The 26,635-nt window shown below is 51.2% G+C and overlaps 1 protein-coding gene across 10 annotated transcripts in view; it reads right to left on the reverse strand.

The window, feature by feature from the left end:
• EPHB1 (EPH receptor B1) overlaps positions 1-26,635 on the reverse strand; it is a 323,707-nt gene that overhangs the window by 11,238 nt on the left and 285,834 nt on the right. For 7 of the 10 annotated variants that reach the window (XM_075937229.2, XM_075937224.2, XM_075937232.2 and 4 more), the window contains 5 exons: positions 24,996-25,211; positions 18,514-18,663; positions 15,778-15,971; positions 14,802-14,957; positions 12,919-14,274 (listed from right to left, as the gene is read on the reverse strand). In XM_075937229.2, coding sequence (XP_075793344.1) covers positions 14,166-14,274; positions 14,802-14,957; positions 15,778-15,971; positions 18,514-18,663; positions 24,996-25,211 — 825 coding nt within the window. In that variant the 3' untranslated portion in view covers positions 12,919-14,165. Of the gene's footprint in view, positions 1-10,271; positions 10,357-12,918; positions 14,389-14,801; positions 14,958-15,777; positions 15,972-18,513; positions 18,664-24,995; positions 25,212-26,635 lie in introns of those variants that run through there. The other 3 variants (XM_075937225.2, XM_075937233.2, XM_075937228.2) reach the window with 3 other exon arrangements.

Here is a 26,635-nt window from a genome sequence, read left to right on the forward strand (position 1 = left end):
ATTGTTTTTAGCAAAGTAACTCCACAGATGAAAATCCCCCACCAAAAAAACCAAAGTTTGTGGGCAATACAGAGCCATCAGACGGAAGGAAGAATGCGAAGAAGGCATCCAATCAGAGAGAAGAAGAGGAGGCAAACAAAGAAAATGGGCTAGTAACAAAGGAGGAGACCTAACGAATGTAATACCTCTGATGGGGTTAATGCCAGTGGAGATGGGATTCCTTTGAGCATGCTATTCTGCTACGGGCTTTTAACCATCACGTGTAAGGAGCTGGATCTCTATTTCCTAAGTCATTCAATCTGATCACTTCTAAGCTGTTCCATCAATGAGCCAAGGAACTACACTGCCGGCTGGATTTCACTCCCAGCCTAGGTCAGGCTGATAAAATCATAGATTCGTAGAATGCTAGAACTGGAAGGGACCTTGAGAGGTCACTGAGTCCAGTCTCCTGCCCTCACGGCAGGACCAAGCACCGACTAGACCATCCCTGGCAGGTGTCTGTCTAACCTGCTCTTAAATATCTCCAGTGATGGAGATTCCACAACCCCTCTAGGTAATTTATCCCAGTGTTTCACCACCCTGACAAGCAGGAAGTTTTTCCTGATGTCCAACCTCAACCTCCCTTGCTGCAGTTTAAGCCCATTGATTCTTATCCTGTCCTCAAAGGCCAAGGAGAACGATGTTCCCCCCTCCTCTTTGTAACATCCTTTTAGATACTTGAAAACTGCTATCATGTCCCCCTCTCAGTCTTCTCTTCTCCAGACTAAACAACCCCAATTATTTCAGTCTTCCCTCACAAATCATATTTTCTAGACCTTTAATCTTTTTTGCTGCTCTTCTCTGGATCTTCTCCAATTTCTCCACATCTTTCCTGAAATGTGGTGCCCAGAACTGGACACAATACTCCAACTGGACAAAATACCCCATGCAATCATGGCTCTGCAGCTATGAAGTGACACTGTGCACAACGTAAGAAAAACAAACAGTCATGGTGGGTCAGACCAAAGGTCCATCTAGCCCAGTGTCCAATACCAGGTGCCCATGAGACAGCAGAACAAAACAGGGAATCATCAAGTGTCGCCCATTGCCAGCTTCTGACAAACAGAGGCTAGGGACGCCATCTCTACCCATCCTGGCTAATAGTCATCGATTGATCTATCCTCCATGAATGTATTTAGTTCTTTAATGAAACCTGTTGAAGTCCTGGTCTTCCCAACCTCTTCTGGCAACAAAGCATTGGAGTATTTTTCCTTAGATCAGCAGAGAAACATCCAGGCAGACATGTGCCCATGTGCATTACACCGGGTCCAAACGCATATGAAGAGAGGAAGGTAAAATAAGATGTAACGTTAAAAACCAGATCAGATTTCAAGCCTCTCAAGTTATTTTCAGATTGGTTAGCATAATTCCATGACAAATGTGTTACCAGAATAACCTTCATTCCCATTTTGGCAGAGAACCTGCCATTATGGTGAGAGTACTCAGATTTCAGTAGTGCTTAGAGGCTCCACTGGGCTCGGAACATAGGCTGTGTCCAGACCGCATCCCTTTTTTGTAAAAGGGATGCAAATTAGACATATCGCAATTGCAAATGAAGCGGGGATTTAAATCTCCCCCGCTTCATTAGCATAAAAATGGCTGCCGCTTTTTACCGGCTCGGAGCTTTGCCGGAAAAAAGTGCCAGTCTAGACGTGGATCTTTCGGAAAATAAAGCCTTTTCCGAAAGATCCCTTATTCCTCTTAAAATAAGGGAGAAGGGATCTTTCGGAAAAGGCTTTATTTTCTGAAAGATCCGCGTCTAGACTGGCGCTTTTTTCCGGCAAAGCTCCGAACCGGAAAAAAGTGGCAGGCATTTTTATGCTAATGAAGTGGGGGAGATTTATATCCCTGCTTCATTTGCAATTGCAATCTAATTTGCATCTGTTTTACGAAAAAGGGATGCAGTCTAGACACAGCCATAATGAGCTACCTTCCAGTCACACATCCGCCTGCTGCAGGGGTCTCATACTTATAGTCTAAATGGGTGGCACAATGAGTGGGACGGGAAACAGGACACGGAAAGGTAAAGAGAGTTGCCAAAGGTCACGGAGAAGGGCAGTGGCAGCCCTGGCCTTAGCGCTCAGGACATCACTGACTCTACTCCACTAGCTCATGTTGTTACTTTGTGCATGCAACAAGCATTTAAATATGGGGGTATCGGTGTCTGCTCCCCAACATCTCTATGGACATTTTAAATGCTAATTTCTCTCTCTCTCTCTCTCTCTCTCTCTCTCAAAGTCTCAGGGAATCTTATTTTGTGTTTCACAAGAGGGTCTCCTTGAACTTCTTGAAAAACAACTTGGAAAGCTCCCAAGTTATAATTAGATCATCATCCATCTTAGCAAGCTCTGATAGAAGAGCCAGCAAATCAGATTATGACATGTAAATTGAATAACCTTCTGTGGATCACCTTACGCCATCAAAACTTTGAAGGCGCAAACACAAAACACCTGGTTTAAGTGCGAGAGGCAGCTCTAAAACTCTGATCAGAACTGCAAGTTTTTAAGTTACAAATTAATCCGTAGGACCCAACTGCAGAGAAATGAAAGGGGGGGAGGTAAGGAGGAGGACACGCAGGGAGATCAAATTTGTTTGGCAGTGTTTAAAAATCTATTGTGGGACTGGGGCAATCCATTGCTCAAGTTGGAAAACAACAGCATTTTTTAAAAGTTAAATTCAATGTTTAAAAATAATGACTCCTAAATGAACATATTGCGTGATTCAACTGAACTGGCAGCTTTTCCAGATCAGAGGCAAGAGATGTAAGCCAGACTCTTGAGAAAGGCAAATGTGTCTATCCTAGTTGTAAATCAGCAACAATGAACAGGGTAATTCACTACAAAACTTGAGTGTTGATTCCACTCTGGATTCCTTGCCTCTAACAGCTGGCGTACTCCTGCAACATCCCAGTCAGTCGGAGACACCAGATTCCCTTCCAAAGCATCATGCCCCAGATTGTCCGGAGATCTCTTGGAAAGTCTATCTGTATGCACTATGTAGCCGTGGGGTCCGGGCAGCTTTTGTAACACCACATATACAAAAAGAATTCCAATAACGGATAAACTATTTCCACCTATAGCATAGGTAGCAGGTTTAAAACAAGCCAAAGGAAGTTTTTCTTCACACTGCACATAGTCAACCTGTGGAACTCCTTGCCAGAGGATGTTATGAAGACCAGGACTTCACCAGGGATCAAAAAAGAGCTAGATAAATTCATGGGGGTTAGGTTCATCAATACTTATTAGCCAGGATGGGTAGGAATGGTGTCCCCAGCCTCTGTTTGTCAGAAGCTAGCAATGGGTGACAGGGGAGGGATCACTTGATGATTCTGTTTCTGCTAACTCCCTCTGGGGCACCTGGCATTGACTACTGTCGGCATACAGGACACGGGGCTAGATGGGCCTTTGCTCTGACCCAATATGGCTGCTGTTATGTTCTTATTAGCTATCTTGGGTGGGATTTTCCAAAGTGTGTGTGGCCTAACACTGCTCACACTGATGCTAATGGGAGTTAGGGAGAAGCCATTCCACGTGTTCTCAGAAAATAAGGACTCTATCATTTATTTTTATGCTATTCTGGGTCTCTCTACCATTAGTCTTCACAGGGAAGGTTCTGTGGCCAAGGAGACAGGGCACTGCATTGGAGTCCGGCGACCTGACAGCTGTCACTGACTGGTGGGGTGGCCTTAGGCGTCTTACTGCACCCCTCTTTTCCTCAGCTGCTTTGACGGTAGAAGAGGATAATGATACGTACCCTCTCTTGCTGGGTGCTCTGTGATCACAGGGTGAAAAGCACCGCTGTTGGGGTTGGGGCAGAATAAACCTCTCACAACATTGCACCAATAATCACCAGCTACTAAACGGTGACCCCAAACTGTGAGGTCCCCCCAATCCTTTGTGCTCCTCAAGTGGCACGTGAATTAACATGATCACTCTCTCAATGAGTACAAAGCCACAAAGGAAAGTGAGTAAGTATAACACAGGTCTCAAGTCATCCGCAGAGAGCGAGCGTACAGACCTTCAAAGCACCAAAACAACACCAAGGATTTTCTTGGGGGGGGGGGGGGGGAATGAATACATTAAAACTCCCCAAAGCTGACAGGCTCAGAAATAATGATCCGAGTTTGCTCTTATTTAAAAACCGGCTTCCTGCTGCTTTCACTGCAATCCCCGCTTTGACTTTCAGCAACATTTACAATTAAATATACATAAGTGCTTTCAAAGAGCTGTTAATTTGAAGGTCATTAGCAGTGCAAAATATATTTCCTTTATTTATAAAAAGCCACATAATAATGCTATTAATCTGTCCTCCTCTCCCTATTTCTAATGCTGTGATTGTCTCTAATATGCGGGCGATTGACTTTCCCTTGGCTTCCAGCTACACTGCAACCCGTTTTAATTACTGCGATCGGGAAGCAGCCTCGTGCTCCCCCGCCTGGGCTGTCTACAGACGGCGTTATATAAAGGGAGCGGTGGATTCCAGAGGAAAAGGAAACATCAGAGTTGGACTTTGTTGGGCGCTTATAAAATACAGTCGTACTTCAAGACCAGGAGAGACCCACACAACGCTCTAGTCTGAGCATCGCGGCACAGGCTGGAGAATGCCACCCAGTGGTTTTTGCATCAAGCACATGGCCTGCAGCATGTTCTGTAGAGGGACATCGTGTCTTGTGTCAAAGATCTCCATGATGCAAGCGCATCTTCCATGCCAGAGGCTGCTAGTTTTGGAGGACACAGTCTCCACAAGGAAGACGGTGCTGCACGTTCCTCAACACACATCGGCTCCCCTTCCCACCCCCCCCCGCTCTTGTCTCTGTCACAGCCGCCGGAGCCTTCCACACCTCCAATTGCTTCTGGAGCGGCAGCGGGGGGTTTTATACTGCTCAGCGGAATTGTAAACAGCCATTTAACAAACAGCGCACCATCTGTCCACAGCTGTAAGGGAGATTTTGACACCTCGCCAAGCCACTCGTGGCAAGTTTGATGCCCCACCCCCACCCCAATCCCAAAGCTATCAGCTCGGGAACCCCAGGTTTAATCACTGAATGCCTCCCTCCGCTCTGCCTCCTCCCTCCACCTCGCAGCTGCTTGCTTTACCAGATAAATTACTTGAAGTACAGCTTGTCAGCAGTCTCCCAGCAAATCCACTACTTGCGCACACACACACACACACACACACACACACAAAGGACGATGACTAGGCTGGGATTTTTGCAGTTGCCATAGAAATGCAGAAATGAAACTGACAATTGAAAAGCATTTCACAGAGTAAAAGGACATGATTTGAGAGTGCGAGAGAACAAGATAGATTCAGTCAAGGAAAATAAAGAGTGAGGCAAGAGAGACAAATAGATTGATCAGTAGATAGACATACGAAATAAACAGGGAGCGAGAAAGATCGACTCGTTGCCAGAGAAATGCCAGCCTGTGAAGTGGACGGACTTGGCGGCCATGGAGAACCGAGAGGGAAAGGAATAAAGAACGCTGCTATCAGACGCCAAGACTCAGAATTAGGGATGTCATATGTCCCAAGTAGGAAGGGAAATTTATAGGACAGGCCTAGATGGAGTAGGCGAAAACAAACTCTCTCTCTCTCTCCTGATTGGCTATCTAAATCCAGTTACCAGCCCCAGAACCACCAAAGTCTTGTGCGCTTGAGTGAAAATGGTGGCACGGCAGTGCCCTCTTACAATACCATGCCGCCTTCTCGCAAAGCCGCCAGGCCTCACGAGACAGACCTGAAAAGACGTCTATTGTTAAACTGTCAAAAAGCACATCCCTCAATGTTCCTGGAGGCACCTGTCGCTTTAACAGACACTGTCTGGGACGGGCAATAGCCATAATCACACGTCGCATCTGGGCAAAGAGAGACGAAGATGGACCGAAGAGCCAGGTGGGCAGATTTGCAGTGAGTCTGGTGACAGACAAGTTACAATTCGTTTGAGCTCGGTAGAGACACATCTGGCTCCAGATCGTCCTCTCCCTGTTGCCGTTGGCAGGGGCATCAGAACCGAAACAAGAAAAGATCATAAACCTGATTGTGGCTCCCTCCGACAAAGGGTCTCTGGCTGCAGCCCAGAACGTGGCGCAAAGCGGGAGAGGTGATCTCTCTCGAACGGCAATATCTGCCAACGGGACTCCCAGAAAGTCCCGGTGGCTAAACAAAGCACACAAGCAGGAGCCTGAAGAGAGCAGAGACAAGATCCAACAAAAATCGGGACACTTTGGTTTTAACCTACACATGGATGGACTGCCATGCCCTGCTGGCTCTCCCATAGGCTCCTGGACTGTAGGCCTTGGCTCCCAATGCGCTCCCTGTAAAGGGCTCAGAGTTGCGCCACAGCTTCTCATGACTCCATAACTTCTTGGACAAAAGAGATGGACGAGCTGAGCATAGGGGAGGGTTGCCAGCCCTCCAGGATAGTCCTGGAGTCTCCAAGAAATTAAAGCTCAATTGCTCACCATTTATGTCAGGAGATGACACCTCCAGGACTGCGTCCAACACAAAGTGGCAACCCTCGTGCAGGGCAGGATCCACCTACCTGAAAACAGGACAAACACATGGGCAGGAACAGAGCTGTCCTGCTTCCAGACACCTGGGCCCTCTGTTGCCGGGGGAGGCCATGCTGCTTTTCCATAGCGACATACTCCTGGCAACGGGAAACAAACATTCACAATGGAGGCCTGAAAACCTGGAGGTCACTCTTCCAGCTGGCCAAAGCCTTCCAGAGATGTAAGGCCAAAGCAATCAATCCAGCCAGGGCGGTCCGCACGGTGTATGAGATGATCTTGGAGGTCATGACTTTTGAAGATGATGCTTCCAGACAGAACGTAAAGTCACCCCATAGTGCTTCTTGCGGAGCTGGGAAATCGTGTCTTTCCAAAGGCCCCTCTGAGACATTGTTCCTCACATCCGCAAGTGTCCTTTCACCTCTGATTTCTAACTAATGACTCATACGGGGCCTGCTGTTCGAAAACCAGACAAGAGACAGAAGGAGGGCAGGTCACACTTCACTTAGAGAGACAGCTTCATAGTAATGTAGAGGGATGGGAGGAATGTATTTATGATTTCACTTATCTAGCCAGAAATGGAGCTATTGCTGTTCACCTAGGCACTTTATGTCTGGAACGCCAATAACAACATCCCAAGCTTTTCTCTTGAAGGCCCACTGCAAACCTGCCCTTTCACCCTCTTTCCATACGATCGCCGCTTCTTCCATACGAAGCGAAAGCAAACGTCACGCAACGCCTTGACTCAACAGGCAGGCCTTACAGTGCACCTGGCAGCTCATTAGACGCAGTGACGTCCAGGGATGCGGGCCCTGCGCGGACAACGCTCTGCTGTCAGTCGTGGAGAATGTAACCTGAGGAGTCTGTGGTGGGGGAAAGCGAGGAGAGCAGAAATCTTGCAGAGCAAAACCAAGGAAAGGAATAAAGCCTTTGAGTCACACTGAAGAGAGATAGAGTGTCTGTGTGTGTGCGAGCATGTGTGTGTGAGAGAGTGTGTGAGAATGTGTGAGAGAGCACGCGCGAGTGGGTGTGCGTGTGAGAGTGTGCATGTGAGAATGTGTGCATGTGAGAGTGTGTATGTGAGAATGTGTGCATGTGAGTGTGCATGTGAGAATGTGTGCATGTGAGAGTGTGCATGTGTGTGAGTGTGTGTGCGTGAGTGTGGGAGGAGAGAGAGAGAGCGTGTGAGTGCGTGAGAGTGTGCGCGTGTGAGTGTGCATGTGTGAGAGAGACACTGTGTGTGCATGTGTGAGAGAGAGTGTGTGTGTGCGGGGGGGGGGGGGAAGGAGGGAGAGACTAAGACTGCGGCGTTTAAGGAAAGCGTTCCACAAGACAGGGCTATTACATTTATTCATCTTTAGAACTGGATGGAAATGCTCATTATTTCTTGCTATACAATACTGGGGTGCAGGGGGAGGAGTCCTGTGGAAATATTCTGGCCTTTGAAACCAGAAACCAAAGCCCGACTTTGGGGAGGGGGTTCCAGTTTTCTATTGGGAAATCAGGACATTTCTATCCCACTACACTTTTTCATGACAATTTCCATCTGCACTAATGTTTGGAAGGGAACATTTCAACCAGCCCCACTTGTTTTACCAAAAATCCCCCAACCATTCGTGCGGAGAAGGCAGCTTTTAAATATCCACAGGTGCAACATTTTGAGTCATTTGCCATGGAATGCACCGACACTGGTTAGGTTTGGGAAGACTCCTTCTCTGGAGCTTCTCTTTCACCGTGACGAGGGACCAAAGCCTGCCCAAGGAAACCTAGAGAAACAGGTTCTGGGGGAGCAGTGAGGGGATGGCGAGCCTTTAGAAGGATCTTTTGTCCCTGGCTGCTGGTGTAACTTTACCCCCACAGGCCACCAAGTTTTAGAGATGACTTGCACCCGACTAGCCAAGAGGGAGATGCTTACGTAGACGTCCCAAGCCAAGAAGTTGAAAATACTTATGCGCTGACATGAAGAGGCATCCCGGAGTTCCCCGTAACATCTGCACAGTCACAAACCAACATAGCCTGATACCTCTTATTAAGTGGAGCTTTAGGTGGGCAGCACCTCACACATGCAACGGGGGCCTTTGGGTGGAGTTTAGGTTGTTGGTTTGGCTCTTTAGAGGCCTAAGTGGTTTGGAAGCTAGTTGCCTGTTTCATGATGCTCCTACACAACAGCTGACGTCAACGGGTGAGGTCAAGTAGTAGCTCCCTCCATGTGGAAGAGAGGAAGGTGGCCTCTGAGACAGCCCCCCAACTGGGACATGCTTCCTGCCTTGGACTTGCTCGTCTTTCTTGTCAGGCTTGTGGGAAAGGACGGAGGAGAGCTGGATGGGGTTAATTACTGGCAGGGTATCAGGCTATGTCGTTCTGGAAGTCGGTCTGATCAGCATTGTGGCAAAAGTTGCAGTGCGCTTCAGGGGTTTCCTGTGACTGACTCAGCCTTGGAAACAGGCACCCAGAGCTTTGGATGGCTGCTTCCATTGTCTGCTATGATACAAAGCCATATAAACATAGCACTGTTCTCAGACAAAATATCCCACTGCCCACCAATGGCAGAACCAAGGCATCTGGTCACCAGATGCGCTTGTTTCCTACTCTGACATCTGCACTTTCACCTATCGTGAAAACCAGGAGCATTGTCCAGGCCTACTCCCTGATCTACACAAGTTGGAAGAGACAGATGGGGGAGCAGAATCCGTTCTGTGGGGAAAAGGTAAAAACTCTAAATCAACCATCATCCTACCTAGCACTTTTCATCAGTCTACCTCAAAGTGCTTTACAAAGTAGGCGAGTCTCATTAACTCCATTATACAGATGCGGACACTGAGGCACAGAGCGGGAAACTGACAGAGCCCCTGTCTCCTGAGACCCAATCCAGAGCTCTAACCACTAGGCAAGAGAATTAAATTAAACAAGAGGACGTGGTTAATGAACCCTCAGAAAAATACACAGCTAACTACTCTACATCTGGGAATCTATGGCCCCGAGGCAAGGTTCTGGGTGCATGGCACTTTGGAAAATCAAGCCATTAATGTGGGCGAATTTACGAGTCTCAGAAGACAATTTGGAGGCGCTTGACCCTTGGGTTCCTTTATGGCTTTATAGCTTTTATCACCCAGCCACTGCTAAGTGGTCAAGTGCCGCAGCAAAGCTCTTGCCTGCAGCGACGGCCAATCTGAGAGGTGGGGAGGGGAACAAAGGGGATTTGTCATGGGACATAATCAGGTTAAACAGCCTCGTGTCGCTTCCTAGAAGAACGAAATCACTTTGGAAGCCAAGGGACCAATGTTATTCTCAGCCAGATGGGTACAGAGCCCATGGACATCCCAGGGCCGAATCGGGCCCGCTGATAGATTTCCCATTAAGAAGGGTTGCTGCTCAGTTCTGTCCCTGAACTGCATACAAAGCACAGAGACTATGCAAAGCAAGGCCTATCGGGAGCATTCCCACCCTGTATAATAAGCAGCAGCAGCAGGGCAGGCAGAAGTGGAGGGCTTTTGTATGTAGTCTGCCTGGCTGTCACGCTGCTTTGTAGCTTTCATTTTCCTCTAATAAAAGAGAAATCCTAAAACCCCAAAGGCTCCCCGACCAATTGTGCCGAGCGATGTAGCGACACGGCAGATTAGTATGCAGAATGCATGTTTCATATGCGTGTTGTATTTGGTGTGACAACATGCTTGAATACAGATTTCGGGGGGAGTATTCCAAGCGGTATTAATGACTGGCTACCAGACAAGTCTTGGAACGCTCCTTTCCGCTCTCAGACACGGGGACTTTTCCTTTGCCTGTTTCTCTGGGGGGGACACTCGACGAGCTGAAACAAGATCATTTTTGCATTTGTTAGTATCTATTGCTCACTCGAGCACTGTGACACTTTTCTAACACAAAAACGGCTGGTGGAAAAATACCCCGGTGCCCGGCTCCGTTTCCTCCTGGAAATCTGCAGAGAGGCCCACTGCTCCTTCACCTTTGTCTGGCACGTTCGGTATCCCGTTCTCCCCAATCTACAACTCTTCAGGAAGTGCTAGATGCCTGCTCCCCTGCCTCATAACTCCAAACGGCCACGGCCTGCCTCCATCCAGGAAGAGGGGTTCTTGGGTACAGGAAACCACCCACAGTCCAATTTTGCAACAGGACGGGAGTAGCAAAGGGGTAACCCCCCCTACTGGTGCATTCAGCTCTGGCACGAAGAGACAAACCACAGAGTCGGGTGTGCTAATGACAATGCACATACTCCTGAGGTGTCTCTAGGATCCATCACCCAGTGAGCTGGAGGGAGCAGGAATGAACTTGTCCCACTGTTTCTGGATGCTGGACAGCCAACCTGATACCCCCATAGAAAACCTTTCCAGGGTTCGGGGCTGCAGTGATCACAGGAGTTGGCCTATGTGAAACCGTAACGTGGAGCAAGAAGACATCTGGTGACCCTCAGAGAGTACCGAGGACAGGTGCAGGCCACCAGGCAGAATGTCTTTAGCTTAGAATATTTGTCCAGTGACAGAACTCTCCGTACTTCGCCTCCAGCCTTCCACCCAGACTGAAGCTTAGCTGCAGCTGTCTGCCCTGGTCTACGCTAGGACCTTAGTCCGAAATAACCACCCCTCAAGTTCGAATTAGTCAGCGGTGCGTCCACACTACAGAATTCGAACTTGGCACTCCTGTTTTTCATAAGGAATGATGCTAATTCCCAACTTGTACGTTCAAAATGATGTTGGTCTGGTGTTGCTAATTCAAACTGATGGGCCTCCGGGAGTCCTCCTGCAGCTCCCTAGAGTACTTCCTGTGGCTCTAAGTCTGAGGTAGCATGTCCAATTGACGGAACCCTCCCCAGATCGCAGTTGATGCTTCCCCCCACAGTGAGGACACACAAGTTCAAATGTATTAAATCAGGAGTTCTTAAGTCGAATTTAGTAATTTTGAAATAACGTCCTAGTGCAGACATGGCCTTCATGCGATATGCGGCAGAGAACAGAGCTGTCAAATTTCCAGAAAAACGTTTGTTTCTGCTTCTCTTCCTCTGGGAGAAAAGAATAACAGAATTTTGGGGAAAAACGTGAAATATCTGCAGTAGTTACATGCTTATTAAAGCGAAACTTTGCTCCTCTAAGAACGAGAAATGTCGTGTGTGTGACTGAGTTACCACGTAAAAGTACTGTTGGTATATTTATGAACTAACTAGAAAACCTATAGTTTTGGTTCAATAAATAATGACAAATATTCCTAGTATTAAGGCGAGACTTGCAACTCCACACCAAGGTACATAAGTGTTTTTTTTTCTGCCTGTTGGCAAATAGGAAAAATATTGAAAATAGAAAACATTAATTCCATTGTAAGCATAAGGGGAAGTTATACCCTGTGGGCTCAGAAATCGGATTGGATCATACAGACATTGGAGAAACCCATGTTTCTAGAGAAAAAGCTTGGACAATGAATGTCTTTATAATGTAGAGTATTCAGGACCAACAGTAAAGTCGGGTAGCTATCAAACTTGCTGCTGATAGAGTTACTATACCCTTTAACGGTGCATTATCATCATATATACAGTAAGGGCTGTAATTGTAGACAGACCTAATCATCCTATGAACCAATAAAACTTTAACAGTTACAAACGTATTCTTGAAAATATTAGCACAGCTAAAGTTCTTCCTTCTTTCCGCCTTCTTTTGCTATTTATTCTGAGAGAAAGTATTTCATAAAGCAGTTTCTTTCTAATGCTTCCCCAAATTGTTAATTTTGCCATACTCGGTCGCAGGAAAAAAATATAGAAAAAAAATAAACCTGTGTTCTTTTCCAAAAGTTTCTCGGTTTTTTCCTCCCCAGATCTTTACAGCTCTGCACGGTCCCAACGATAGATACCAAATCAAAGATGCGAGATTCTGAGCCGCTGAAATTTCTTAAGGTGCTAAATCTTGGGCACTCATATGCTAGGCTCTGCAGTAACTCAGCTTACTCTGGTTAGAAGCCAGGAGGTTCCTTCAGCCGACTGATCAGAGCTTTGGTTTTGGACCAGCAGGCCATGAAATCTATTCCCTAGCCATGACTGCTCTTTGTTGACAGCTGTGATGTCTGTAAGAATGTGGTGCTGGAGCATGAGAACTCACACGGAATGAACTAAGTACAACCGTCACTACGGGCTCACTCTTCCCCCCACACCCGAGAGAGGCCGGACGGCCCACTCGTCCGTTTTAGGTAAACGCTGACATGCTTCTAGAATTGTCACTAGACAGAGCAAATTAGTAAAGAGACTAACAGATGAACAACACATCAAATGAAACACTGGAAAACATTCAGGGAAAGGTGCCTCGGTGAGGCGAGGGAAGAGATTCAGTAGGGAAGGATGGATGGACACAGAGGCCCGCAAAACAAATGGACCTACCTCTGAAGCCATGAAACCTAAGTCAGTAATTTAATAGCCAAATCCTTAGGTCCACACGATGGAAAAAAAAAAAGTTCTCCATAGCAATCTTCTGCAGATCACTGAGATGATGGAGGACTAACCAGTCTATTTTCCAGAGTGTCTTTCTCAGTCTTCTTTTCCTGTTGCCTCTTCAATCAATAATCCCATAACAAACACTGTAAATCTCAGAATAATCCCCTATGAAACCAGCACAATACCCAACCGGAGCGTTCCTTGGCTTCTTCCTCCAGGTTTGCAAACCACCGAGTTGGGTTCGCTTTATTTTTCTCTTATTTCTCACTAACCATTCCAGGTGCAATTGATCCAGACAGAAGGCAAAGCCAAACACTTGTCCCTCTTTCCCCCACACCACCAGTTCCGCTGGAGGTTACGAATTTACCATTCGTCGCACTTGGGGTTGGTTTGTTTTCTCTGTAACGGAGAAGCAGTGAATCCACAGTAAGTTGACAAAGTACACATAGAAACGCGCATGCGCGCACACGGGAACGCTTTTTTCCATTATGTTTTTTTTTTCCTTTTTGCAAAAAAATGCAAGCAAAAGAAAAACAAGATTTTCTATTGAAGGTACATCTCTTCTTCAATATGAAGACATTAACTGGATTGATTTGGATCCCCCATGCAGTGGTCAGTGAAGTCTTTTGGTAGCTGACGGAACAATATCACAGTAGGTAGCTGTGGAGACCTTTGAAGACATTTCCACATATAGACCATGAGTAGAAAGGGAACGGGGTGTGGGAAAGAGGGTCAGGGAGGGGAGCCAAAGAAGAAAAGAAAAGGACTGTCGTTGCTGAAGATGGTTTCTCTGGGTTTGAAAACTCAATTCTTGCACTTCTCCCCTCCCCATTGGCCCCTTGTTTCTTCATCAGTTTTGACTACTGCTCACTGGTGGTAGGATTGGAGTCTATTATTTTCCCAACACACATTGGTTTGTCTTCATTGTCTTTTAAATATATGATTTGTACATATTTATATGTATTTAATACGCGGTTTCCCCTGGCATCGGTAAGTGTGCTTCTGTTAGCGAGAAACGGAAGCTGCCGGTTAGAAACGAGTCCCGTGTGTTCTTTGTCTGCAGCTGCTACAGTTCTCAGACGATCATTCAACCTTTCCACATGTTTCACTGCTTTGTCAGTCTGTTCCTTCCCTCCCACCTCTGACCCTTCCTTGCTTCCCCTCCCTTTCCCAACCCCGCAAAACGAGAGACGTCATGCCATCGAGGTCGGAGACTGACTCATCTGTACTCTCATAGACTGGACGCTGTTCAGAATCTTCTTCTGGTGTCCAGCCAAAGTCACCCCTATTCTCAGAAGGTCTCTGTAAAACAACCACAGGTAGTTCAGGTTACGTGTCTGAATTTGACACTTGTAATATGTTTCGGGATATTTCTCCTAGAGATACTTCATTTTGTTCTTTACTGTCAGTGGTGAGCTAGAAGAGACAAGCAAAACAAAAGGTTTTCCGTCTCTAAATCTAAAACACTGGACCTGAATTTGCAGGCTCATAAGCAATCTCCTATTGGACAAACCCAAAACCAACCTGCATACTTGTCCCAAACTCAACCCAAATCTATTCTGAACGTCAAAATAGTTGGTTCGTTTGAGGTTTTTCCCCCCAATTTCCTGTTTCTTTTCCTGGAAAAGAAAAGCGTAAACTACCACGAGAAAGGCAATTCTCATTTTACTTCGGACCCCATCTCAACCAAGACACACCGACAATCTCAAGGGAAAGTCAGTTTTGAAAAGCCAGATCTTCCTCCCACTGAAGTCAATGGCTGGGTGGCCAACGACTTCCAATGGGAACTGGGTCAGAGTTCAGGGGTGACCACGGTATGTGCTGCTTACTCTGAGGTCATCTGGGCAACAAGCTGCAGGGAGGTGAAGCCAGCAGTCAGGAAGCTGTCTCTGTACTGGTTCATTTTAATGGCGCTTAACCAATCTTCTACTGAGGTAAAGGCAGTGAAGTCTGGGATGGAGCGGTCTAAAAGTGGCTGAGAAGGCCTGAAACACAACAGAAAGGAGCCTAGGTCAAGCTGGACTGGAAACACAAGGCCAATGGATGTGGCCGGTCAAAAGCCATGGGCAAACCAGCTGGCAAATATATTCGATCATGAGCTTTTGTGGGCAAAATCTACGTCATCAGTTGAGTTGGAATGGAAATTACAGAAGCCAGGGCTTATATAACAGTAAAAGCGGTTCCCCGTGAATTGTAGGACCAGTGTTAACGAAGCTAATTAAGTCGAGCTGGATGTGTCCCATTCATAACATTTAACATGGAAATGCGAATATCCAAGGTGGGGAAAATTGCCTTTCTAGTGCATTAACCAGTTAACAGTTTTATTCCAGCCCAAGTGGATAGTGTCACAAGTTTGGATAATTCCTTGTGCAACACCACTACTTGCATGGGTTCTTGGTGCGTGGGCACTAGTCATCATGGGTCTTTCATTTCTGTCCTGTTTAAAAAGTTTCAGGATCCAATTAGAGGGGAGAAACAATACCATGTGACTTTCACCATCCATCACGCGCCAGGAGTAACCAATAGCAAAGAGCCTGGCCACGGACAACCACTGCCCATCGCGGTATTTGGCTGGTGGCCACAGATCGTAAATCCAGTTGCACAGATCTTTACTGGGTTGTGACTGCTTTGGAGCCAAGAAAGAAAAGCAAACTGAATGGGATAATTATTGCCCATCAGTAGTGCAGCTAGCTCGATGGCCTTCCATCTATGGCTCGGAACGTTACACGGTGAGTTCCCCAAACCTAGCTGCTGCCTCGCAGCACTCCCCACTGCACGTACAGTACCCGGCGCTTTGAGACTCACACAGCGGTGATGGTAGCCACAGTTTTGAGGCTTGCTGGGTTGCGGATCATTTTGTCTAAGGTGTTGACGATCTCTGTGAAGCGAGGGCGGGTGTTGCGGTCTTTCTGCCAGCAGTCCAGCATGAGCTGGTGAAGCGCAGCCGGGCAGTCCATCGGAGGGGGAAGACGGTAGTCTTGCTCAATGGCATTGATGACCTGCAGTGAGAAGGAGCATGGAACCAGCCGGGAAAGAGAGGAAATGAGCATAGAAGAGGCATCGCAGCTCCAAAATCAAACCCGACCCACGCCTCCGGCAAAGCAACAGCCGTCCCGGAAAAAATTCACCTTCCCCTTGGCCAAACCATTCACGCTCCAAGCAAGACTTCCTGATTCCCTGGCTCAGATTCACCACTGGGGTCAACGGCTGTTTGTCCACTGATGCAGCCGAAGTTTTACGTTGGGGATGATCTGACCTGATACCAGAGCAAAGAGCTCGGGGTTTGCAATGGGCTCTCCCTCTTGCGCACACCCCTTTGTGGCCGAGGGCGTGGGCCCACCAGCTCCTCTGCTCTGACGGGCTCTGGGAGAGGAAGGGTCCTAGGTGGCCTTTCTGGTCAGTCTCCTGGGACCAGGCTTCTTCTTACCCCCCTTTTTGTAGCTGCTGGGGAGTTGGGGGGGACCCCAGGCCCACCCACTCCTCTGGGTCCCAGCCCAAGGTCCCTGTAAGTAGCAGATGCCCGCTAAGTATCGCTGCGGTCCACTGCTCCCTGGGCCACCTCCCCAAGAAGCTGCTCCATCCATCCCCTCTCCCAGGGCTTTGAGGTCAAGTTCTCACCCCACCCTGTCCTGGGTAGTGCAGTTCATCAAGGTCTATCACAGCCGGTTTCAGCCACCAGACCTGGGCTTCAGCAAGGTCTGAAATCCAGGTCACACTCGGAGCTGGCTGAGGAGCCGCGCTCTTCCCAGTCAATTTGGCAGACGCTAGCCCAGCAGCTTCTTTTATACCAGCTTGCTGGACCCTGATAGGCTGCAGCAGAAGCACCCACTCTAGCCTGCCTGGAGGACCTCTCTTCTGCTCTTCTCTCTGGGGCAGGGTGCAGGAAGGCTTCCAGCAGGGGGCGCCAGGCCTAGTCCACCCTGTCACAGGGTTCAAAGATGGCCCCAACTGTCCATTACTGCCCTTGCTAGCACGAATGCTCTCATCTACGCACTACCAGAGATGTAGGCGAGCGTTCGCTTCCCCGCCACGGCACTCGCCTCTCTTCCTTGCCACTGGCAGCGGCGTGCTGCCCGTTAATGAGGCGGCCGGGGAAAAGGGGGTGCGCGCAAGGGCAGGGAGCCGAGACGGCGTCGCTGGCTCTTGCGACCGAGGCGCTCCGAGGTTAATTTGAGCTCTTGTGAATCAAGAGCATGGCAGTCCCTCTCTGTGGAGAGCGCCACACTCATTAGCTCTGCCGAGCGCACTGGAGTACAGTAGCTCCACTACCAAGTCTCTCTCCCTGGCTCACAAACCCTCTGAACATTTTCAAAGGCCTCCCAGCTTCCTGAAGGCCAATTACCAGCCCGCTGGTTTTCCTTCCCCATTTCCTATCTGAAAACCTTTCAGTCACCAGCCTTTTTCATCTTGAAAACCAGCACAGGCTGAGGGGCGGGGACTGGAGCAGGGGGCAAGCCAGCCCCTCGCCGGCAGCCTTTCAGCACTGCTCTCCGCGGCCATTTCTGGAGCACAACGGCAGCCACAAAGAAAGTCCTGCCGGGAGGGCAGGGGACTGGGCTTGCTGACCTCCCGAGGTCCCTTCCAGTCCTAGGGTTCTGGGAAAGCGACGTTCGGGGCCTGTGCAGCAAAGGGAGTGTCCCCTGTACTCGAGACTATGCGTCTCCACGTTGCCTCAGGCTCAGCGGGGCACACAGCCAGATGAAGGTGCCACCAGAAGGCCAGCGAGGGATGGAGCCGGATTCCTCTTCCCAAATGTACAGGAGGGAATGAGAAATAAGCCTCCACCCCCCAATGGTCAGGCAGCGGAGAGAGAACAGCCTCCTACTCCCCAGCATCTGGCGCCCCCACACGGAAAGAGCTGGGGAGGAGAATGACATCAGGCCGGAGGCTCAGCACCAGCCAAGCTGAGTGACCCCGGGTAGTGTGAAATCTGAACCCAGAGGCCTCGGCCCGGGCTGGCCAGCAGCCATGGTAACAGTATTGGAGCGGCCTCCCCGGCCCTGACTTCCTTCTTTGCAATAACGAAATTCCACGGCAGGGCAGCCTTGGAGCCAGCACGTCATGGAGGCTCCTTTGGGCCTGGCCCCAGCCCTGTTCTTTCCCCGCTTCACCAGCCTCCTCTACCTGCACCTGGTAGGGGCGGGGAGGCTGCAGAGGGGCCAAAGGCCTGCGCTGAGAGCCACGGCCTGTTCTCTTCCCACCCTAGTGACTCTGGAATCCCTGGGGAAGCCGAAGCCTGTGATGTCAGAGGGGGTGGCTGCTGAACAGCTAGCATTTCAAATGCGTTTGGACGCCCCCCGTTCGTGAGAACCCACCCCAGCGGAGGCCCTGGAAACCAAGAGACTCCTGGCTGTCTGTGGGCTATGGCTCTCCTATTCCCGCGGTGACTTCTGCTGGAAGAGTCGAGGAATGCAGCAGCTGTCACCATGCCTACGCCATGCTGCTGGGAAGGGACGGGTGGCGTGGGGAGCTGAAAAGCCACCCGTGGCTCTTCCCCATGGAGACCCACCCACGCAGACCCACCGGGCCCAGAACACTCACATCTTGGTTGGACATGTCCCAGTACGGCCTCTCGCCGAAGGACATCACTTCCCACATGACGATGCCGTAGCTCCAGACATCGCTGGCGGAGGTGAACTTGCGGTAGGCGATGGCCTCAGGCGCTGTCCACCGCACCGGGATCTTCCCACCCTGGAGGAGAGGGACAAGCAGGTCAGTTGTATGCCCTGGATTGCCTGAAAGCGTTCCGGGACGACCCCGACCTGCCGCCCGCCTGCTCCCTCAGTTTGCAAAGCATCTGTCCACAGCTCCAGGCGCCGCGCGCTAATGAACGGTACGCAGCTGACGCGGAGTCAAAACAGCCGCCACACAGACAAGTGGCCCCACCTCCATGTTGAGAATTCAACATGCTGCGCGCAAAACACATCAACCCAAATCACAACCCACGTCGCTGCCATTGGCCCTTCCCCCGCCCCAAGTCAAAATCCCCTGATGCCCGCCAAGCTTCGTTAGCAAATCCACCCAGCTGATTACGGCCTCCGCAGCCTGCAGCAGGGAACCCTCTCCACAGCAGAGCGGCTTTTCCCTCTCATCTTTGAGCAAGGAAGCCAGGGCGTGAGGGCCTCCACTTGCTGAAGCTGTGGATGCAGGGCACAGGCAGAGGGGCAGTTTTTGAACCTGCCTTGCCCCCAAACCACTTAGGACGTTCCAGGTCAAACCTAGTGCTTCTAACTGGGAGCCCAGCAGGCCGGGCAGAGGAGCTGTAGCGCGCTTGCGGCACAAACTCCTGCTGCGTAAGGACACAATGCCATCGTGCACCAACCAGCGAGCGGCCATACCGAAACCATGCCGCGGCCCCTCGAAAATCACCAATGTCACAGGGGAGACCAGGGTTCTGGGCCCGCGATACGGTCTTCATGGCCATGAATTTGGTGGGGCCCTACAGACATGACAACAACCGTTCATCGGAAAGCTAGAAAAGCGCTCGCATGAATCCAGAGAAGCTGCTGTGTCATCAACTGTTGGAATATGATCAACGGAAGTCAAACTCCGGTCCTGACGGAAGGAAGCACCTGCCCTATCTCCCTGCCCCACTCTGGGGCGGATCAAGCCACAAAGGGGCTGTGCCCTAGGCTGGTGTTTGCCGGGGGGACTGATGCCCACACAGACGGGATCGGCTCCTGCAGGATGGGCGCGCAGATCGCACCGCGGGCGTGTTGTCAGCTGGTTCCTGCAGCGAAAGGGTTAACCCTCTTTCTGCGCCCCTGCCCCAGGAATGCTCCAGGAGGTGCTCCCAGGAATGCTAATGAGCGCGCCCGCGAGTCTTTCAAAGGGCTCCGCGTTTCCCACCGAGGATCGGGAGGTGCTCTGCTCTCCCGGAGCCGGGAAGCAGACGTCAAAGGCTGGCAGCAACAGCTGCCTCCTTGCTCCTCCTTGCATGTAAAGTAGCACGCTCAGCCTTCCGAGCGCTACCCGGAGTGACACTTCCCCACCCCGGGCTGCTTTGCCTCCTGGAGCACGTACGCCTGCCTGTCTCAGGCCTCTTCCCGGGGGATGGTGGCAGGGAAGGGGTGAGGGAGGAGAGCAGATGCCCTTGGTGCTGAGATGACAGCTTGCCAGGAATAGCACTTGCCCCAGCCGAGGAGTAGCAGGTCTTTTCATCCCTCGGTTCTAAATTACAGCTGAGTGATTGGAGCGAAGCCGGCTGCATTTTGCTAACGGGCACACCACAGATTGAAATACCTGCCTCCGTGCCGCCATCTCCCCACGTGGCAAAGACAGGGGAAGGGATCACCCGCGCCTGGGATGCTCAACAGGCATCCAGTCCCCGGAGACAAGAACTGGCGAGTGACATCGGCAGCGCGTCCCCGGGAAAGCACGTTGCTGTCCCAGCCAGGACAGTGAGTTGAACTCTGCCGGCACAGCTTCCTTGTCTTTGTTCCTTGGCCTGGCAATTCAGGCCGGCCCTCCAGCTTCGGCGGGGGGATCAGCAAGAACAGGGGGACTCTCAAAGGAACAAAAGAGCTGGGCTTCGCAGACACGATCCTGAGCAGTAAGGAACGAGGAGAAGGAAGCCCTGGAACTGTGGGGCCTGACGCTCTGCTGCCTTCTATCGCGTGGAATCGTGGACCCCGGGGTAGGGGGGCAGAAAGGGCCACGGCATCCCCACGCCAGCGCTGTAGCCCCACTGGCACAAATAACCGAGCGCAACTGTGAGGCACTGGAGGCCGAGACCCACACTCCCAAATCCAGTGACCTGCGGGCTGAGGAGCAAGAGAGGTCGGAGCTGGGGGCAATCCTTTCCCAGAACGTTACTCGCCCCTGGGAGAAGGCTCCCACAATGGCAGCGCTGTCTCAGCCCTCCTGCAACAGAGCATCCATACAGCCCCTGCAATGTAGAGCGACCCCCCTTTCCATAGAGATTTACCATCTAGACCTGCAAGGCGCTATGCAACGGTCACAAGTGTCTGTAGACCGGGGACTCTCTCCCCTTCAGTACATCTGAGTGACTCTGGGGACATCCAGTGAGTCTCTCACAGTCAAGCACTAGCGGGAAGCGACGCCCTAGTCCGATCATCCCTCCTCCTTGGAAATCAGTTCAACTACACAGTAAATGACCGGGACAGATCCAAGCTGCTCCCAGGAAGATCTCTCCCTTTTCCTGCTGCTGGTTCGAGCCCATGAGGCTGTGAGAACCGCCCCGGGAAAGGCCCTCCGCTGTGCTGCTTAGATTAGCTCATTTTCTTGGGCAGCGAGGATTTAAAACCTTGGTGCTTATCGATCGGTGAAAACAGAATCTTCGTTTCTTAAACATTCATCTGCCCACGGAACGTTTTCCCCCAAACCCTCTGGTGCAAACTCCTTATTGGATGTTCCCCGGGGAGAATCCGCCCCATAACTCTGCGTGTGACATCATCACTCGTTGCCTGGACAAGGGTTACGATGTCACAGTCTGAGGGGGCTGGTTTCCGTGGGGAACAAGCCACAGAGGTCTACGAATCGCTGGAAGAAAAGCCAATCCCACTTCCACGTTGGTGACTCCAGTAACCTCGAAACTAATGGGGGAGGGCGGGAAAACGCAGACTCCGTCTGGCATTTACTTTGGGCTGATTCATTTCTGAAACTGCCTTGTGCGGTTGTTCTCCGCGAAGCGTCGGGAGCTCTTGGTGGGCGGGCGGCAAAACCCGTGAGTGAAATAAGCCCAGTGTGAGAACGTGACTCCCGGCGTGTTTCCCCTGCCTCTTCCCCAGAGTGAGCCCCCTGCCGGGGGCGGCAGAGTAATGGAGCAGCAGGCAGGGCATCATTTCCTGGCAGCTGGGAAGGCCGAGTGTGGCATGAATTAAATACCAACGCAGATGAGAGACACTGTTTGCTCTCGAAAGGCGGGAAAGGCCACTTCAAGCCTTCCCCCAGTGGCGGGTGCTGGGCGCATTATCTCAAGTGACCCTCGGATTGAATAGGCCACCGCTGCTGCTCCTCGCTGTGTAGCATTCCCGCTTGCGCCAAAAGCTGCAGGGTCGGACCCGAAACCTCTATGAACCGACCGAGGAACTACCACCGCCCCAGCTCCCTCGGCTTCCTACGCGGGGTGAGTCTCTCTTCTTATCTGCTTCCCTCTGATCACACCCAAAAGATGTTCCCCTCTCGCCAGCGCACAAATTCCATCCCTCCCCAAGATGCCAAGCCAGGGCCAACCCTCCGGCCCAGAACAGCAGCAGCCCCTTCCCTCAGCAGGCCTTTCCTTGCCGCTCAGAAAGACTCGCTCTTGTGGCTAGATCTCTGTCACACGTCCGTATAATCATGTATCATTCCCATCTTTGTACTAAGAGATTTTATATATACAGATCTTGTTCTTTTAGATATATCTTTATGTTAAGCTTTCTTATAGAATCCTTGTATTAAGAGAAACCTTGTATCCAGTCTTTTCCATAGAAACTTTGTATCAAGCTCTTTATGTTATAGGCCGTAGGAATAGTTAAGGTAAAGAAAAAATGTCTTTTGAGATCTCTCCCCTTTCCTTGATTGCCCTGTTGAAATGAACGAGGTGTGAATGGAGACTGAAAGGGGAGCACCTCCAGCAGCAGTTGCAAGGGTGGAGGGGCTGGGAGCCAAATCCAAGACAATACCTGTGAAGTGAGCTCATTGAAAAGAAGACTGGACATACAGACGCCTTGGGAGTGGAGCAGCAAGTGCTGCCCTTGGAAGAACTCTCTTTGAAGCAGTATTACAAAGGCCAGGTGATGACTAACTGGCTGCAGGAGAGGGATAAATAGGAGGCGTCTTGCAGAGGGACCTTCGGTTTTCGTCTCGTCAACATGGGAGCATCGATCCGGATCGGCAGAAGCCCGGCTCCACCCCTCCTACATGTAACCCACCTGGCCAATGCAGTTAGGGGGAGCAACTATTGGTAACAACAAGACGGAGTGTGCTTGTGTGTGTGTGTGTGAGAGAGAGAAAGAGTGCATGAGTGTAATGTATCATATGCATATGATAGTGTTGATTGAGCTACGTATGTTTAATACATGTGGCGTGTTGCCTTCTCCCCCTGAAAAAGATCCCAGGTGCTTCTTTTAAGCACAACGCTCTGTGCAAAGAGAGGGGAGTGTTTGCAGCACGGCCAGAAAGTGAACAAATCGGGCTCCGACGCGTCTCGGGCTGACGTGAATTTCAGCACCAAGAGGCCTTCCTGCTAATCCTCCCGACCTCGACTCCCTCTGACAATCCAAGGGGCGCCACTGATCACAACTGCAGCCGCGGGAGAAAGCTGGGCTCTCTGAGAGCCGCCCCCCAAACCAACGCGGCCTTCAAAGGTCAAAACCACTGCACTGAATTCCACTACAGGCTCCCCCACCACAAGGCGGCTCCATTCTTAGGTTAGTTCCAGGCGGGGGTCCAGGCCTCTGACCCGAGCGCTTGGCTCAAGGCGAAGGAGGAATTGCCGCTGCCGAGCGCCAGGGTCACAGACGCAACTTGCCCGTGGATTTCCTTACTGGTCTGAACTCTCCTAAGGGTTGGGCCAAACCTCCAAGGTCACTGCTCAAGCCAACGCAGATTGAAGCTACTCTCATTCTTGACTTAAAATCTCTCTTGTCCATGGTCGTCACAGAGTGGATCTGCCCTACTCTGCTGCTGCCCAGCAATGCCCAACCCTTTTTTATCCTGCTGCCCAAAAAAAGGTCACCTTCTAATTTGCCTCTCGGAGGCATGCCCGGGTGGGCAATAAAATGGCAGCGGTTTACCAGTTTAGCCTGGCCTCTAGCGCTATATTTACCTCCGCAGGTACGGGCGATCGCAGCTCCCATTGGCCAGGATCTGCAGCCAATAGGAGCTGCAATCCCCAGGGTAGATATGGCTAACCCTGGCAGACCGGATCTGGCCTGCGGTATTTGCCTGCCCCCGCTTTATGATAGATATGACTTGTGTATGTAGTAGGCTGTGCCACAGATCAGTCCTTTATGAACCCTGCACAGGGCATTGATAAACTGAGCCGTAGCATAACATGTAATTTATTTACTTTGTTTGCGCTGAATAGAACCCTCTGCCCGCCGTTTCCGATGGGACCCGGTGCGGCGGCAGAACAATTCCAAAAGCCTGTTCTCGGGGGGAGCCGGGTTCTGTGATCTTCCCCGCGGCAGCGGAGCCAGGAGACAAGGAAGGCACATCGGAGAAGTGGGATTACGTACAAATGAGTTAATTAAGCTGGAGCTCAGTGACTGGGGAATAGTGGAGCTTGGATTAGATCTGTCTCTTTAATTAACGCTCGGAACAATTTCCAGCGGAGAGCGCGAGCTCAGGAGGAGAGCGGCACTGGAGCAGCACTTAAAACTCCTCCTGTATTTGCAACAATCTGTCTTCCCTCCGCTTCCCCTCCCGCAGCCCTTCCAGATCTTTGCTCTTCACCCCACCCAGCCCCACTCAATTCTGGCAAGAGAAATTCTCATTGGAACGCCAGCCAAGCACACAGATAAACGTAGAGGGGGAGGGGACACACGAGAGAAAAGCAAAGGGAGGGGAAGAAAGAGAGAGAAGGGAAAGCTGGTGAAGAAAGGGGTGAGAGCGAGGGGAGGGAAGGGACAAAAGAGAAAGAAAATAATTGTCCTTCCAAGAGCAGGCAAGAAATAACCCGCCGGGGGCGCGGATGCTGTTTGAGAGGAAAACGGTGAGGAAGGGCCACGTTCATCAGTGTATTTGGCTGCCTAAAGATGCCGACGGGCGCCTACCTCACCTAGCATTTTGGAACATGCCTAACTGCATTTGTAGGCACCTAAATACCTTTGCACGTTAACCCCAGGAAGCGACTGCTGACGAACACTGAAAGCTCAATCCGGCCCGGCCTCAGCCCGAGCGCCGACGCTGTGTGGCAATGGTTGCACGGGCAGGGAAAGCAACAGAGGAAGAGTCACCAACGACTGACTCCCTGGCCACCTCCCTGGATACCCTCCCCACAGGACCCAGCGGTGATGAACTGCCCCAAGGTGGGGGAGGCCCCATGGAGCACGTGCGGCAGGGCAGACGGTACGTACCAAGGAGCTGGTGTAGGTGGGGTCTGAGGTATCATCTTGCAGGTAGCGGGAGAGGCCAAAGTCGGACACTTTGCACACCAAGTTACTGTTGACCAGGATGTTTCTGGCGGCCAGGTCCCGGTGCACATAGTTCATCTCCGCCAGGTACTTCATTCCCGCCGCGATGCCCCGCAGCATGCCCACCAGCTGGATGACCGTGAACTGCCCATCGTTTTGCTGCAGGCAGGGAGAGCAAGTGGCAGAATGAAAACGACCCAGCTACCGACAGGGTAGCCGAGAAGCCCCTTGTCCCGACACGCCTGGGCCTCTGGGCCGGTCCGTTCTCCTGGGGTGACTGTAAGCTGCTTGGGGCAGGGACTCTCTCTCACTAGCTGCCTGTACAGGAACCGCCGCATGGCTGAGGCCTCCCAACTACAGTCATAGGAACAACCACCAAGCTCTCACTTCGCCACTGAACCAAACTGTAAATCCTGCATGTTTCACCACTTCAAGTCACCCCTAGTTCCAGCCCCGCTGGCCCATGATGGGCCTCTCCTCCATACTTTTCCCTGGTTGTGTCTTGGCCTCCACAACATCCTCCGGCAAGGAGTTCCACAAGTTGACTGTGCGCTGCGTGGCCAAATGCTTCCTTTGGCGCACTGTCAACGTCAAGGCGGGTGTCAGGAGGATCAGGTGGTTGCTGGAGGGTTTTTTTTGGGGGGGGGCAACTAATTTAGAAAAAAGTCATTTCTAAAGGCAGCGCCCACTGTGGGGCACCTTTCATTTTTCAGACCATTTTCTTTCTTTTTTTAGTGCCCTCCTCCCTCTGCAGCCCAATAAAAACACCTTCGCTTCTGGGCAACCCACACTGTGGAACAGGGGAAAGCAGAGGGGCCGTCCCATGGGCAGCGGCAGGAGAGACCATTCTGCATTGCGCCGTGGGGAGGACTCTCCACAGCGAGGCCAGCGTTCCCAGGAGAGGGGCGTCAGAGTCGGTCCCGTGGAAAAGGCGGCTCCCTTATTGGAGGGCACCTCCTCCCTGTCCCGTTCCAGGGCGTCTCTGGGTGCGACGGGAAGGGCAGGGAGCAATCTGCCAGCTCTGGGCCAGTTTGCCTCGGCGCCCTTGTGTATTTCCCTCCTCGGGGGGGCCCCCGCGCGGCGCCACGGACGACCCACTTCACTATCTTTCCAAGCAGCTGATGCGCCAATTAGCGGTGCTATTTTTACATCAGGACTGGAAGGAGACATATAAATTACCTGCTCTAGCGTCGGGAAGAAGGTGGCATTAGCAGGGTTTGGAGGCTGGGCCCATTAATCATTCCTCCTAGTCCCTTTAAAAATCTCAACCCCGCTGCTCACCCCTCCTTTCCTCTTCATCCATCTCTCTCCTGCCTCTGCTTCCCTTCCTCTTTTCTCCCCTCCCCTGCCTCCGGCACCCTCCTGCCCAGCGCGACAGGTGGGTATCGGACTCTGGGTCAGCTGGCCTCTCAGCTGCCTCCAGACCCCAAGACCCGCCCCCCCCCCCACGATGCCCGTCCCAAGATGCAGCAGCTGCTTCCGCCAGGCGGTCCCAGAGCCGGTAACGAGACGAACCGTGTTCACGGGACAGCCCCGCCCGGAGTCACACCGCGGACCCCTGGCCACGGGCGCGCCACAGATGC

This window comes from Pelodiscus sinensis, chromosome 10 (genome assembly GCF_052426305.1).
Source record: "Pelodiscus sinensis isolate ZL-2025 chromosome 10, ASM5242630v1, whole genome shotgun sequence".
Lineage (NCBI taxonomy): Eukaryota > Metazoa > Chordata > Testudines > Trionychidae > Pelodiscus > Pelodiscus sinensis.